The following is a 15,792-nucleotide window of genomic DNA, read 5'->3' as shown; positions in this document are numbered from 1 at the left end:
TGCTCGCTGCAGCTGTCGCTATCGACAGCCACAACCAGGACAGAGGTGAGAGAACGTTGCCGATATGATGAAAAGGGACTGACTTCACAAGTCCTGAACGTGTTCCTGAAAGGGTGTGGACTGAAATACATTTGATATGTTTCATTGTTGTTTTTTTTTATGCATAACCCACATATTTCTGGTTACAGGATGAACTTTGCCAAATGATTATTGATATAGGTTTTTATGTAACCGGAGACAGCCCAGAGCAAGGTAGGTGTGTTAGAGAGCAGTGGGCTCCGGCACGGTCTCATCTCTCTACTATACATGCTGGGTGCTAGGACCCAGGGTCAAAGGAGAAGCGATCTCCGACCGGATGATGTCACCGATGACCTACTGCTCATGTACAGCTGGCACCATCTTTACTGTGTAGAATGTCACAGTACTGTGCGGATCCACAGGACATAGCTCCTGAGGTTAGACACCTAAATACCACTATTAACCTCTGCCTACCGCTCATAGCGCTGTGTTACTGCAGTTACCTGTAACCCTGTTTTAAATGAACTAAGCATCCTGGTTAAGGCATCTCTGTGTGGCCTAACAGTCACTTTCCCATTTCGCCTGACACCCATTGTGACCACCATCCAGGGCCGGATTAAGGTCAGTGGGGGCCCCTATTAAATGTGACAAACTGGGGGTATGCGCAATGGAGACCTTATGCAGAGCCCCCAGTAGTGTCAGTGCCCTGTATGCAGTGCACCCAGTAGTAGTGCCCCCTATGCAATTCTCCCCCATTAGTAGTGACCCCTGTAGTAATGCCTTCTGTATAAATGCCCCCAGTAGTAATACTCCTGTAGTTGTGCCCCAAATAGTAATGCCCCCAAGTAGTAATTGGGCGTATGCAGAATAGTAATGCCCCCTGTATAAACCCCCCAGTAATAATACCCATGCAGTTGTGCCCCCAATAGTAATGCCCCAGTAGTCATTCCCCCTTTAGTAGAGCCCTCTGTAGAAATGCCCCCAGTAGTAATGCCCCTCTATTAGTGCCCCCAATACTAATGCTCCCTCTCTAGTAGAGCCCCCAATAGTAATGCCCCCCCCCCTCCCCGAGTAATGCCCCAGTAGTAATGCCCCCCCGTCAGTAAAGCCCCAGTTGTAATGCTCCCCCCTGAGTAATGCCCCCCCGCCAGTAATGCCCCAGGTGTAATGCACTCCCCCCGAGTAATGTCCCCTGTAGTAATGCCCCGCCAGTAATGCCCCCAGTAGGCCGCTTACACTATATTTTAAAAAAAAAAAGCTCATACTTACCGTAAGCTAAGCCTCGCGTCCGCTGCAGTATGCTCGGCTGCTCCTCTGCACTATGGCAGAGACGTCATGACATCTCTGCCATAGCGCACTGTGTGAGCCAGAAGATGGAGCTCACGTGAGCTCAACCTTTCGACTCCAGCTGCCGCTGCGGGGAGAGAGCCGGGCGCCCGCTGTATACAGCAGGCACCTGGTAAATGGAGCCTCCCTGCGGCGCCGGGGTTAGGTTGGCCGGAGGAGGCGTCCACTTTAACCCCGATGGGTGTGGGGGCCCTTAACGTGTGGGGGCCCAGGGATGATCGCCCATCGCCCCCCGTTAATCCGGCCCTGCCACCATCCCAACAGACTATATCAATATTAATTAAAATCACCAAATCAATTTTTATATTTTGGAGATGCAATTTTAAAAATATATTCTATTTTGGGGTGACTGCTACAGTAGGCCAAAAAAATAAAATACTGTATACTTCTCCATAATTACACAAAAGCTACGTTTAGAGATTAAGCCCAACCCAGAAGTTTCCCCCCAAATCTAATTTTTCAGGGTATTCAGATACAAAATACAGTCAGGTGCATAAATATTGGGACATTGACAGAATTTGGCCTCCATTCACCACCACAATGGCTTTGAAATGAAACAAACAAGATGTGCTTTAACTGCAGACTTTCAGATTTAATTTGAGGGTAATTACATCCAAATAAGGTGAACGGTGTAGGAATTACAACGGTTTCTATATGTGCCTCCCACTTTTTAAGGGGCCAAAAGTAATGGGACTATAAACTCAAAAGCTATTTCATGGACAAGTGTGGGCTATTCCCTCGTTATTTCATTATCAATTAAGCAGGTAAAAGGTCTGGAGTTGATTCTAGGTGTGACATTTGCATTTGGAATCAGTTGCTGTCGACTCTCAATATGAGATCCAAAGAGCTGTCACTATCAGTGAAGCAAGCCGTCATTAGGCTGAAAAATCAAAACAAACCCAGCAGAGAGATAGCAAAAACATTAGGTGTGGCCAAATCAACTGTTTGGAACATTCTTAAAAAGAAAGAACACACCGGAGAGCTCAGAAACACCAAAAGACCTGGAAGACCACGGAAAATAACTGTGGTGGATGACAGAAGAATTATTTCCCTGGTGAAGAAAAACCCCTTCACAACAGTTGGCCAAATCAAGAATACTCTCCAGGAGGTAGGTGTATATGTGTCAAAGTCATCAATCAAGAGAAGACTTCACAATAGTGAATAAAGAGGGTTCACAACAAGATGTAAACCATTGGTGAGCCTCAAAAACAGGAAGACCAGATTAGAGTTTGCCAAACATCATCTAATAAAGCCATTACAGTTCTGGAACAACATCCTATGGACAGATGAGACAAAGATCAACTTGTACCAGAGTGATGGGAAGAGAAGAGTATGGAGAAGGAAAGGAACTGCTCATGATCAAAACATACCACCTCATCAGTGAAGCATGGTGGTGGTAGTGTCATGGCGTGGGCATGTATGGCTGCCAATGGAACTGGTTCCCTTGTATTTATTGATGATGTGACTGCTGACAAAAGCAGCAGAATGAATTCTGAAGTGTTTTGGGCAATATTATATGCTCATATTCAGTCAAATGCTTCAGAACTCATTGGACGGCGCTTCACAGTGCAGATGGACAATGACCCGAAGCATACTGCAAAAGCAACCAAAGAGTTTTTTAAGGCTAAAAAGTGGAATGTTATGCAATGGCCAAGTCAATCCCCTGACCTGAATCCGATTGAGCATGCATTTCACTTGATGAAGACAAAACTGAAGGGAAAATGCCCCAAGAACAAGCAGGAACTGAAGACATTTGCAGTAAAGGCCTGGCAGAGCATCACCAGGGATGAAACCCAGCATCTGGTGATGTCTATGCGTTCCAGACTTCAGGCTGTAATTGCCTGCAAAGGATTTGCAACAAAGTATTAAAAAGTGAAAGTTAGATTTAGGATTGTTTAGTTTGTCCCATTACTTTTGGCCCCTTAAAAAGTGGGAGGCACATATAGAAACCGTTGTGATTCCTACACCTTTCACCTGATTTGGATGTAATTACCCTCAAATTAAATCTGAAAGTCTGCAGTTAAAGCACATCTTGTTTGTTTGTTTCATTTCAAAGCCATTGTGGTGGTGAATAGAGGCCAAAATATGAAAATTCTGTCAATGTCCCAATATTTATGCACCTGACTGTAGGTCTAAAGTACTTGGCATTGTTATACAGTTATAGAGCAAATGAAGAAAAAGAAGCTTTTTTTGCTTGAAAATGTATCACAATATGCACAGAAATCCAATTCGGCCTTGTGTTCAAGTCCTTGGGCAAATGTGAGTGCACAAATTAGGGTGATGATGCCTGTGTGTTTTTGTACATTTAGGACTACATGCTTTCTCCTTGACATTCATGCAAAATGCACTAGTGTAACAGAGAATGAGAAATACAATTTTGATAGCCAAAGAGATCGCTTTGAAGTCCCTTTTTGTTATTTTTCACTGTTTTACTTTTTATATTTTGGGTAGACAAAATCTGTGCAGAAATAACCCTAATCCAATTCTTCCCTGTATCTCTGCAGCAACAGATCACTTCAAATAGTGATGTAATGTTAGCTGTCATGCCAGTCAGCAATGTGCAAATATTGGAATTTATTAATGCAGTGCAATAGAATGAACCTGGATAGGCTTCCTCTGGCCTGGCATAACCCCAATGCAGTGGTATTGCGTCCACCCTGGGATACATCTCATTAAATGAATACAGTATGTATGCAGTAATCCGGTGCCCTTGGCTTACACTGAAATCAGATCACCATACCATCTCCTTGCACGGTTTGTTTTCTTTATTGCATAATGGTCAGAAAGTGATTTTCTGTAATACATAGCAACCAAAATGAAGTTTGCTCTAATTTATACACTGCACTTGAAAGAGGACAGATAGAATCTGATGGTTATCTGTATATTACAGCACATACACACATACTTTGTTTCTATTCATTCTTTATGGGATCAGTTATATAGGACTGCTACAACTTGTAGATTAAAACATAAATCTTAGTGTAATTTTATCACAATGCACCTTTTAAATTTCCAATGTTTATACACAAATTATATACTTTTAATTTGCTAGACTAATGATTTTCCAGTTCTTGTGCATATGAAAAGGGTTTGCATTTATATCACTAGCTTATATATAAAACTATTGACCCGTTCTGGCTTTGCATGGGAGCCATTTCATCTCGCCAAAGCCTGGCCACTGGGATGTGCTGGGAATGGCAGGAGGATCATGGATGAGAGCTTTGTATTGTAGCTACTGTAAGCATTATCAGCAGCATGTCCCCTGGGCAGGGGCACCTGTGCATATTTCCGCAGCCTCCATGTGCACCCCTCCCCAGCTGCCGAGCATGGCAAAAATCAGTGCCAGGAAATACAGGGTACATTGTGCTATCTCGTGGGGTGCCCCTCTTCCGAGAACATCGATGACATCCATGGGAGGTGCCTCCTTTTCACAGATGGCATGTAGTTGAGCGGGTACATCACGCTGGAGAGGAAACACTTCACGGTGGTGGCCAGAGTCTGCCTGCAGGTTCAGTGTAGGGATGGACATCGGAATTCGATGGTTACTTACCATCGAGGTTTGTTACACTGGTAGTGTTTTTATCATTTGACAGTGGCGGTCCAATGTTTTCCACCATTAAATGGAAATCATTCGATGGTGTTCCGATGGTTGGGGTGGTTTTTTTTTGGTTTGTTTGTTTTAATTCCTGATAGCTATGCCTCCCCTGGCTCCTTCCTGGCTACTTTGTCTGCAACAGGGCATCTTCATGGGTTCGATGGAGGCTGTCTCTTATTCTCTGACTCAGATGTGACCCTGCTCAGTACCTGACTCCCTCCCCCTCTAGGCTGCTGATAAGCAACAGGGCACATTGCCATCTCTGATTGGCTCTTACTGTCTCTTGCCGTTTTCAGCACCCTGGCCAGCTCCTATACAGCAGCTTGGTGCAAGATTTTTTTCTGTGACTTTGCTTCACTAAAATAGTCACTGCTCAGCTCCCTTTTGTCACAAATAAATGGTTTATACATCTAAACCTTCCTCGACCAATGCTGTATAGAATAGTGAAAACTATCAAAATCAAGAGCGCCACCAGGTCCCATGCAACTCTGCTAGCGCTGGGCATCTTTTTTTTGCCGAAAATGCATTTTGGTCGCAATTCAATGTACTAGAACGCACCAGGAAATTGTGCTGGTTAATTTGACATGCAATATTTGTATATTTGTGTGCAGCTGAGTCTGTATATGTAGCACAACAGAACTTGGCGTGGAAAAAAGCCACGGGCACTACATTGTGGAACTTCCTATATAGATTCAGAGACTCAGCCGCACTGAGATGTACAAGTGTCACATATCAAATTAATCAGCATAGTTTTCTTGTGCGTCACATTCACATAACATTGCGAATAAGGCATATTTTGGGGAAGGGAAAAAAAAAAAAAAAAAAAAAAAAAAAAAAAAGACACCTGGCTCCAGCATATTAGCATGGGACCTGGCGCAACGAGAGGAGCAGTTTGGCCACGACTGCAGCAATGATGCAGGACACATCTGTAGGTGCATTTGAACAGAATTAATAAACTATTTTTAATTGTAACAATCTAGTAGCTATACAATAAAAAAATGTTTATAAGTTAGATCCTGGTTTGCTTAAGGTGCATATCAACTAGGCGATTAAACAGGCCAATTGAACGATGTCGTTATCGTTCAATCGCTTGCTAATCTTCTGCAAACCGGCCATGTAAATGTCAAAAACAACCAGCGATGCACATGCCCGCTGGTCATTTTAGACATCGATCATCGCCTGTACATGCTGGTTAACATGATTACGTCAGGTTCAGCATGTACGGGGGATGATGGATGAGCCTAAACTGAACATTTAGTGTAGGCACATCACAGACTGTGAAACGACAGTATGATTACAATGTCGTAATCGTGCTCTCGTTTCACATTCAGGAAGTTATTACGCACTTTTAGTTTTCCTATCGGTTATACATTCTACCATGAAATCTATACCATTCTACTTACCTATAGATTAGCAAAGTCCAAACCACAGCTGCTAGTAGAACTCGATATCTTCTTGGTGCCACTGTACAGCCATGTATAAAGAATGGCAGGTGAGAACCAATGATGACTGGAAATCCCTGAGTGATGTACCAGTGCCAAGGATGAGACCCATAGAATGAGCCAATATTTTTCAGCACATTAAACTTCAAAAAGTTCCACTGAACCACCGTCCACTGTAAGAAAAAAAGCAGACATGTTATGATACAAATATTATACCCTTCAGATTATAAGCTTACCATGACTACCTTCACTAGGGATGAGCCACTACAGAGTAAACTCTACTGCACAACACAGTACATCAGTCATCCATTGTGCATGAGGCTAAGGCTTCTGTGTGTCTAAACTAATAGATTACAACATGAATGTTCATATTATCTTCAGTCACACTCCTTTTATATAGGATTATGGTTTTCAGGAGCTTATAGCGAATAAAGGAGCTACCACAAATACTTCAGAAATATTAGTATATTTCCATATTGACAGCTAGATGTACTGTATATGTGTTCCGTGCTCATACACAACTCTATCGGACCATGACCATACTGCTTTCACCATCTATGGCAATATTTTCATGCTGGTCTCTTAGCCACAAATTGTGCAGTCAAATGGGATGTGACTGCTCCTCTGACACGGTGACATTCCATGTGACTGTGCCTTCCTTCCTCTGCTTGTCTGATTTTTAAAAGGAAATCCAACTTCTACCTGTTCGTCTTGCCCTGGCAATGATGTAGCAGTCTCTGAATGCCGACATCCCATGCCGATTCTGCACTCCAGAATGCTGTGTGACCACCACTTTGGAGCGCAAATGCCAATTACCAAACTTGCAAAGTGGGGAACTTCAGAGTGCATAGATCAGCTGCAGCAGGAGGTCTTATCACAGTAACCTCTGATAGACACTCTGATGCACTCTACATGAGGAGGAGTTAATGTTACTGGAGTGAGGGTGTCTGTTACTATTGTGGGGTGTGGCCTCTGAAGATGAGTCAAGAGTGTAAAAAGAAAGCAGGGCTATTGAGAGTTCCAACACAAGTGAACGCACTGAAGGCACGAGCAGCTGTGCACTCTTTCATGATTGGCACCCTGCCCGATCAAGAAGCTAAATTAACACTAGTATATACGTAGGATAATTTATTTCTGAAGGAGGCTGGTACAGTATAGTGCAGGGTGGCATAAGGGGAGAATAAACCCTAATGTGTGCTCATTATGAGATTGGTGTACGATTAAAGTGATCACACATATCAGACATCTGTTGCCCTTTTATCAATCATCCGAGTAATAATCGCCGATATTGCTCAGGTACATCTGTCTAGTGTCACCTATGACTAGTCACATGTGGGCATGGCAACTGGCTGACAGTTGGCACCAATGCACATTTGCCTGTTTCATCGTAGACTCAGATGTTATAGAAACCTTTTAAATGTGAAGTGTTAAACCACATTACATGGTACAAGTGCAGCAGCGTGATCAGTGTGTAACAGGTGTGTGATATTGGTGTAACCGATCTACAGTGATCAGTGTGCTTCAGTTATGTGATGTTTTTGTGACCTGTAGTGTAAACTGTGTATAGGGAAAAGTGTGTAAAGGGTATGTAATTATAGGAATATAAATTAATCTGACCACCCCAGGGTGGTCCTAGACACCCCCCTTGGCGTATCAGTTTTCACTAAAATAACTAAATATGTTTTTTAAATAGATGTTCTAAACTTAATTAGTTAAGAAAAAGTTTGGATACTTTTGAAAAAGTATTCATAAGTGGTTAAAAGACAAGGCTAAAAACCAATCATGAAAATTACATTCATTGGTTAAGTGTTTAAAAGACAGAGCTAATAAGCAATCATGAAAAGGATATGTATAGCATCTGTAAAATGTTTACGTAAGGTGCGTCACTGTCAGAACTCCAAGGACATGATGTGGCTTTTGTTATCGGAGGCAAACATTACTCCTGCATAGTCCAGTTTGCAAATTATTATTATTATTTTTTTTGCACATGCCAAACAATTAATGTAACATTTTAAAGGAAATCACCATGTAGACATTAATTTAATAAGAATCAATACAATTATACATTGAAAACACTGTACACATTTCATTATAAATTTTACAATACTTGATTTACTCCATGTTTATATAACCAGAAATTTAGATTTTTAGATATGAACTGTGAAGGTAAAAGATTATGGATTAGCATTAAATGGACATTGGTGTACAGATTGTCTAAAGTCAAGTATTACGGTATCTTCCCACTCAATTACAGACAGCGGAAGCCCCTCCCACATCTTCAGGTCATTGACCAAATGTGTAAATGCACCAATCCACAGAGTGCAAAATGGTCGCCAACATGGTCCCTGCTCAGTTAGTGAAGCATGTATATTATTCATCTCAGGAATACATAGCATTTGATGCATATTAATATCAAATACTGTTCGATCTTCCACCTCATGTCCTCAAATATCAACTTACAGACTAAAACCATGTAATTGGTTATATCCTGAAACTATGTATTGAAAGCTGAATATTATGAAACATTAAAAAGTATTTAATTTGAATTAACATAGTCCTAATATTAGCTTTCAGTAAGCGAGTATGACATTTCTTGCAGTTTACCTAAACGTACCTTACCAAAAAACACCCGGTCAATTATTAATGAGGTTCCAAGGGTAAAAAGACTGAAAAACAAACAAATAATTTCAAATTATAAATATATCAACGTACAAGATAAAACCGCTTGAATTTGGATGCTGCGCTTGATTTACACTAGTTTGCAGGGTGTAAGATCCTGAGCATGCCCACATAAAAAGCCTCATGTATCTGAGTGTACGCATCTGTTAGTGTGTCTGGAGGAGGTGAAGGGGCACGAAGTGTGTGTTTGTGTAATAACTAATACATGCAAACTACAAGGATAGCTATATATTGTGGTGCAAATAACACTGAGGACGACTGATTGACTTATACCTCTTTTCCATCTGAATAGTGAGTCGCACCCAAGATTATGTTCCCGCACCCATCCTGGGTGCGACCCGACTGAGACCCCTTACAGAAAGACAGCCCAACCCGACATTAATGCCGGGTCTATGACGTTACCTCCATAACGTGATGAGCCGGAGCTTGGAGATGCTCTCATCTCCAAACATCGGCTCTTCCTTTGCAGAGAAAGGTACCTGGGTTACATCGACCCAGATTAACCGTTCACACTGCATCATGAGCAGGGTTGAACACAGACTTGTGAGGAAACAGCCCCTTGTAAGTGGCTGAGAAACACGTCAAGCTCCAACCCCTTTTTTTGTCAAAGACGGTACCTGGAAAAATTTTCTCCCACAGATCGCATATCAAGCCGCTGGGACTCAACTAGCATGCTATCTGGCACGGTGTACACCGCAACTTAGCAGTCAGAAACACGGAGAGAGCACCGGGAGACTAACACCATTCGAGGTTCCGTATATGGTAGCAGTAAGTAGTATTTCACTTGCGCTAGCCAGCCTTAATTGTACACAATGGTCTCTCCCACAAGCAGTGGAACAAAGACGGACAGGGAGGTTTTACGTGACTGTCCGTTAGTATCCTGTCGATTACAGGCTGATAGTGACGCCTGATTGTGCCTGAGTGCTCTGAATGTTTAACGGGGTGATATAACCCATCTCAAGATCTATTCACCACATTTAGTGTTGTCTAATAGACTGCTAATTATCAACCAGCCTCAGGATTTACATTTTGCAAACATTTTCGGCTACTAATAGGAAACAATATGTTTTTTTTTGTTTCCGCACATTCATTCTGCTACTAAATAACTGCCGCATGGCAGAGAAGAGTGATACTGCATGCGTTTATACATTTGGAGATAAATTAACCCTTGAGATTACAACATTGTGTGCATACAACTACTCTATTACATTTGAGAGATTTTGTTATGACACTAGGATTTTGAGGTTGTGTGTATCTATTTAGGATTGATTAATATACAGCAGAATATAAATATACTCCATTTCTTATTTATTCTAATTGGTTGGGAGAACCTTCACCAATGGATTAGTGCGTAATACAAATATATATATTGCACACATGATTAGGATCATATGATTTCTTCTCTTTTTTTATTGCTTCATACTGTGCTCAGTTTAATGTGTATGTCATTTATGTTTTTATGGGAATTGTGATCAGCTGATTATTTCATTAGATTTTTAATATTAATCAAAAATATATTTTTTTATATAGAAATGTATTTATAATATTGTCATAATTAAACTGTGTTAATTAAGATTGGTTAGCGCTCTCCTTTTTTCTTTTTGATTATAGGGTTGAACACATGTTCAAACCCTTCTCATCCCCAGGGTTGAAAAGCTGGGTCTCTTGACCCAGCTAATTTCAACCTGGCTCTTTCACACTGAACAGTAACCTGGGTTGCTGCGTGTTCATGTACAATAACTTGTGTTATTGCTGCTAGTGTAAAAGAGGTATGATTGAGAACTCACATGAATCATAAGAGCGGTCTTCATTGACTTTGCTTTAAGTTATATGATTTTGTGTAAGTATTTTACATTTAAAGAAAAAAAAAAATTAAACTTCAGTTAGTAGGAATTATTATATATTCCATTGTAGAGCTTTTTTTTTTTTTTTTTTTTTAAATCAACCATAATTGGCAACCAATACAATTAAACAGACAGGAAAATATGCTAAACTACAGCAATAACACTTCTGAGTTATAAATAACTAAAGCTATTTTATGCTTGTGTCAACATTGTCATTGGTATAGGTCATATAATAAGGAATTAAACCTTTGTTTATGTCAGTGTAAATACTTACCCAACAGGGATACACTGTTGTACAATCAAGTCAAACTTCTTCTGCTCTTTGAAAAAATGATAGAAAAGCAGCGGAATCCACAGAATAACCGCGGTAGGTCGGACAAGGAATGCCAGTGCAACAAACAACACATACCTGACACTGTAAAAATAGAGAGAGAGCTTTAGAATGTGTACTGTAACAAAGAATGTTTCAAGTCGTCTGGCAAGTTTTATACCTGTTCTTTGTGTGTGAGCCCTCCAGGGGGTAATAATACAAGGCCAGAGTACCAAGTACAGTTTCCATTGTGTTTGTGAGAGTTCTCGTGGAGCAGTACCAGGTAAACCAGGAGCACAGCTGACAGAAGTACTGAAAAGAGCAGACGAGGAGCCTTAATATTGTGTAAACTGATTTGAGTGGCAATCTCATACAAACAAAAACAATATATTCCCCATAGTAAGGGGTTGTGCACGCACACCTGCCATCATTATGAATTGTGTATGTACTATAGGTGTGTTTCTAATATTCTTATTATAAGCTTTTACTTTGTTCACAGCACAAACACTGTAGTTCAGGATGAACATTGACTGTGTGTATGGGCCTTTGATGTGTCAAACACCTCTATGTTAAACTATATGAATGGAAGTGTATTTGTCATAGCATTAACATACTTATAAACAAATCATTTTCGATTCATTATACAGGACTGAAGTAGAAGTTAACTGGCATGATATATACACTGTAGGCCTGGTTTAGAGTTAGGAGCAACACAAAAAAGGAGCAAGTTGCACTTTGGCAAAACCATGTGGCAATGCGGGATGGGCAGATTTAAAATGTGCAGAGGGATTTAGAGTTGGAAGGGGTATGTCCTAGCTGAATTCTAAATGTCAGTGTAAACACAAAGCTGCCCTATATTTGTTTGCTACATAGAGAAGCACACAGTAATTTCCCTGAATGTAAAAATAATAAATAAATCTTTTGCATTGCAACATGATTTGTTCTAGAAGGAAATAGATCCTTATTTGCGCCAAATTCTGAATCAGGTCCTGCATGTATAAAGATGATAATGGACAACGCACCCAAGCAAATCATTAATTACAAGAAACGCTTGTACATTGAAGTGGAGATTCCTTCTAAATTACAGGATCCTCGTGCAAGTTCTGCCTTTGGTCATTTTGGCTACAGGAATCTTTTGTACAGTTGACTGTGCCACGATTTGCACAACTGTACATTAGTGTAAAAAGAAAGTCCCTGCCATGTTCAATTGTCAAAGCTCTGAAATATCATACACATAGATTGTAAATTAAAATGTGTTTACTTACTACCCACTTTGCCACATCTCCATTTTCCATGCGCCTCAACAGGCTGTATAGTTTTAGGTCGGCTAGGCTGGAGAACACAGCCTGCATCAGTCGTGGAATCCAGATCTGCAGGAAGATCATTCTCAGTTAATCATGTGACCAGTAAGCCCTTAATACACTTCAGTGCAACCTACTAAATTATGAAAACTCCCATCGTCTGCTGTATGTTAACGGTCTGTATTCGTTTATAGTCTTATGTGTTGTGTAGAACTTTTAAAATTGTCTAATAAATGAACACAATTATTAAAAAAAAAACACTACTCCCTTTATGGTATTCCAAGCACATGACAGAACATAGAAAGTGCATACAAAAATTTATTTACTGTACTCATGGCTCAAAGTAATGTTTCCTAGGTTGTAGTAACTATTTTACAAGTCATAACCAAAAGCTGGAGTCCCATACTAAATTACATAAATAATGAGCATAAGTAAATATTCTCTGCATTCAAATCCAGGAAAAAAAGGTATAGGGAGACAGCAGTAACTGCGAGGAAAAACGCTAAACACTTATATCTAGGGTTTAGTTTTAGGGACAATGCTCCAAATTACAGAAATCCATTTATCTATAAAGTCCTATGTCGTAATTTTTGATAATAGACCTCTAAAATGTTTTTCAAATATATAAGCTCTGATTACATAACACAGTTTAACGCATCACTCTATAATCTTTACGTTCAAGAAATCAATGAGTCTTATAGGAGTATACTTACCAAGAAAAAGACTTCATCCTTTCCTATCCAATATAAAACTTTGTAAACACTAGAAAACAGCAGTGGGTATGCGAAGCCCCTCAATCCTTCAGTCCACTCCCATGTTAAATAGCCATAATTATTATTGTTAAAGTTAAATCATGATGATCAGTTATTTTTAGTAGTACAAAGACAAACACAGAAGTATTTTACTATCCCATAAATACCAGGCTTCTAAACTTAAACAATAATTTTATTTATATAGCGCTTTTCTCCTAAAGGACTCAAAGGGCTTTACATTTACAGTACAAAATACAAAACAAGCTTAAACAAGGGACATTAGTGAAATGATTGGGTGAATAGGTGAGTCTTGAGTCTATTTTTGAAGGATTCTAGAGTGGAGGCCTCTCGAACTGTGCGGGGAAGTGAGTTCCATAAGGTTGGAGCCACAAAACTGAAAGCTCGACCACCAGACGAATTCCGTGAGATTCTAGGTACTGTTAATAGTCCTTCGTCAACGGATCGCAGTAATCTAGTGGGACAGTAGGGAATCAGAAGCTGCTTCAGGTACCCTGGGCCATGGTCATGAAGGGCTTTGTAAGTTATTAATCCTATCTTGAAAGCAATTCGCCATCTGACAGGCAGCCAGTGAAGGGAGTAGATTATGTGGCTGGAACGGGGCTGGTTGGTTAATAGCCTGGCAGCTGCGTTTTGTACCATCTGCAAGCGGTGTAATTCTTTTGCTGGGAGACCAAGGTAGAGTAGTCTAGGTGTGATTATATAAATGCATGTATGACTTTAGGCAGATCTTCTGAGGGAATTAAGTGCTTGATTCTGGCTATGTTCCTCAGATGAAAGAATGAGGATTTGATTGTGGCTGATACCTGATGTTTAAGTGTCAAGCCACTATCCAGGACAACACCAAGATTACGCACATGTTTAGTGTTATGTAATTCTGAACCCCCAAGCGTAAGTCCTGTTGGTTGGCTATGCTGTAGCCCTGTCCTGTGACCTATCATAAGAACCTCTGTTTTATCAGGGTTCAGTCGCAGCCAACTGGCACTCATCCACTTCTGAAGGTCAGCTAGGCAGCCATTTAGGGTTGTTATTGGGTCATTTGTACCTGGAGCAAAGGACAGGTACAGTTGTGTATCATCTGCATAGCAGTGGTAAACCAGGCCATGACGTCTGATTATTTCACCCAGTGGCAGCATGTATACTGCAAAAAGCATGGGAGATAGTATAGAACCCTGTGGGACACCGCATGGAAGTGACACTGGTGATGAAGAGTTTACTCCAGAAGAAACTCTCTGTGACCTGCCAGTGAGAAATGATTTGAACCATCTAAGGACTGTGCCATCCAGTCCACAGAAATTTTTCAGGTGCTCAATTAGAATCCCATGGTCCACAGTATCAAATGCTGCTGAGAGATCCAGAAGGATTAAGATTGAACAATCACCTCTGTCTCTTGCCATCAGAAGATCATTAAGCACACATACCAGGGCTGTTTCAGTGCTATGTCTTCTCCTGAATCCTGACTGGAATGGATCATAAATATCTATGGGTAGACAGGTGGGTTTCCAGTTGCATTGCCACCACTTTCTCAATGATCTTTCCTAGAAAAGGAAGGTTTGATACTGGTCTATAGTTGGTCATGCAGTCGGGGTCTAAATTAGGTTTTTTAAGAAGTGGTCTAACAATTGCTTCCTTTAGTGGTTCTGGAAAAATGGCTGTTTGCAAAGAGCATTGAACTATTTTTGCAATTACAGACCCAATAATGTCTATACACCCTATGAGAAGCTTGGTTGAGGCAGGGTCCAGATCACAGGTGGTGGGTCGCAACATTCTGATAATTTTAGCAATGTCTTTTGCATCCATTATGTCAAAGCTGTTCCAGGGAGACAGGTGGCTTACCTTGGCAGGCTTTGTAGTTTGGCACTCCTTTGATGGCACTGTGGGGATTCCAGCACGGATGGAGGATACTTTATCTGCAAATAATTTTGAAAATTCATTGCATCTTGACTGGGAGAGGGTTTCATCATGCTGCAGGCATGCTGGTTTGCAAAGCATCTCTACTGTACAGAAAAGCTGAGCCGGCCTATTGTTTGCTGCCTTGATCTCATTTGAAAGGAACTCTGTTTTCTTACGGGTGATTGTTGATTGATATTCTCTTATATGCTTGATTAGTGTTAACTTATCCTCTACGAGGTTCGTCTTCCTCCATCGTCTTTCAAGTCTACGCCCTTTTCTTGAGTTCACTAACACTATTGTCAAACCAAGGGGCTTGACGGTGTGGTACGAGGGGTCGTATACGCACAGGGGCAATTATATCCATTGCAGCTGTCACATCCCTGTTATAGTAATGGACAAGGGAACAAGGATCTTCACAGGCCCCCATTACCGCAGAAAGATCCAGGTTTGCTGCAAGAGTCTGGGGAGTCATGCCCCTCCTTGGACGATACCTTGTCAACTCCATGGGTAAAGTTCTATTTTGAGGGGTTGCAACTGAGAAGTGAATTGAATGGTGGTCTTACAACGTGACTGGGTTTATATTTAGGTCAGAG

The 15,792-nt window shown here is 40.9% G+C and overlaps 1 protein-coding gene across 2 annotated transcripts in view; it reads right to left on the bottom strand.

Moving 5' to 3' along the window:
- The window catches only part of PIGB (phosphatidylinositol glycan anchor biosynthesis class B), a 48,754-nt gene that overhangs the window by 28,158 nt on the left and 4,804 nt on the right, over positions 1-15,792 (bottom strand). For both annotated transcript variants that reach the window (XM_088444925.1, XM_088444932.1), the window contains exons 3-8: positions 13,250-13,370; positions 12,501-12,605; positions 11,417-11,547; positions 11,200-11,340; positions 9,017-9,068; positions 6,364-6,575 (exon numbers count right to left, since the gene is read on the bottom strand). In XM_088444925.1, the coding sequence (XP_088301051.1) occupies positions 6,364-6,575; positions 9,017-9,068; positions 11,200-11,340; positions 11,417-11,547; positions 12,501-12,605; positions 13,250-13,370 (762 nt within the window). The remainder of the gene's footprint in view (positions 1-6,363; positions 6,576-9,016; positions 9,069-11,199; positions 11,341-11,416; positions 11,548-12,500; positions 12,606-13,249; positions 13,371-15,792) is intronic.

Source organism: Taudactylus pleione, unplaced genomic scaffold (assembly GCF_031769625.1).
Source record: "Taudactylus pleione unplaced genomic scaffold, aTauple2 ptg000019l, whole genome shotgun sequence".
NCBI classification, from domain to species: Eukaryota; Metazoa; Chordata; class Amphibia; order Anura; family Myobatrachidae; genus Taudactylus; species Taudactylus pleione.
The sequence above is the reverse complement of the archived record's forward strand: the minus strand, read 5'-3'. Positions and strand labels throughout refer to the sequence as shown.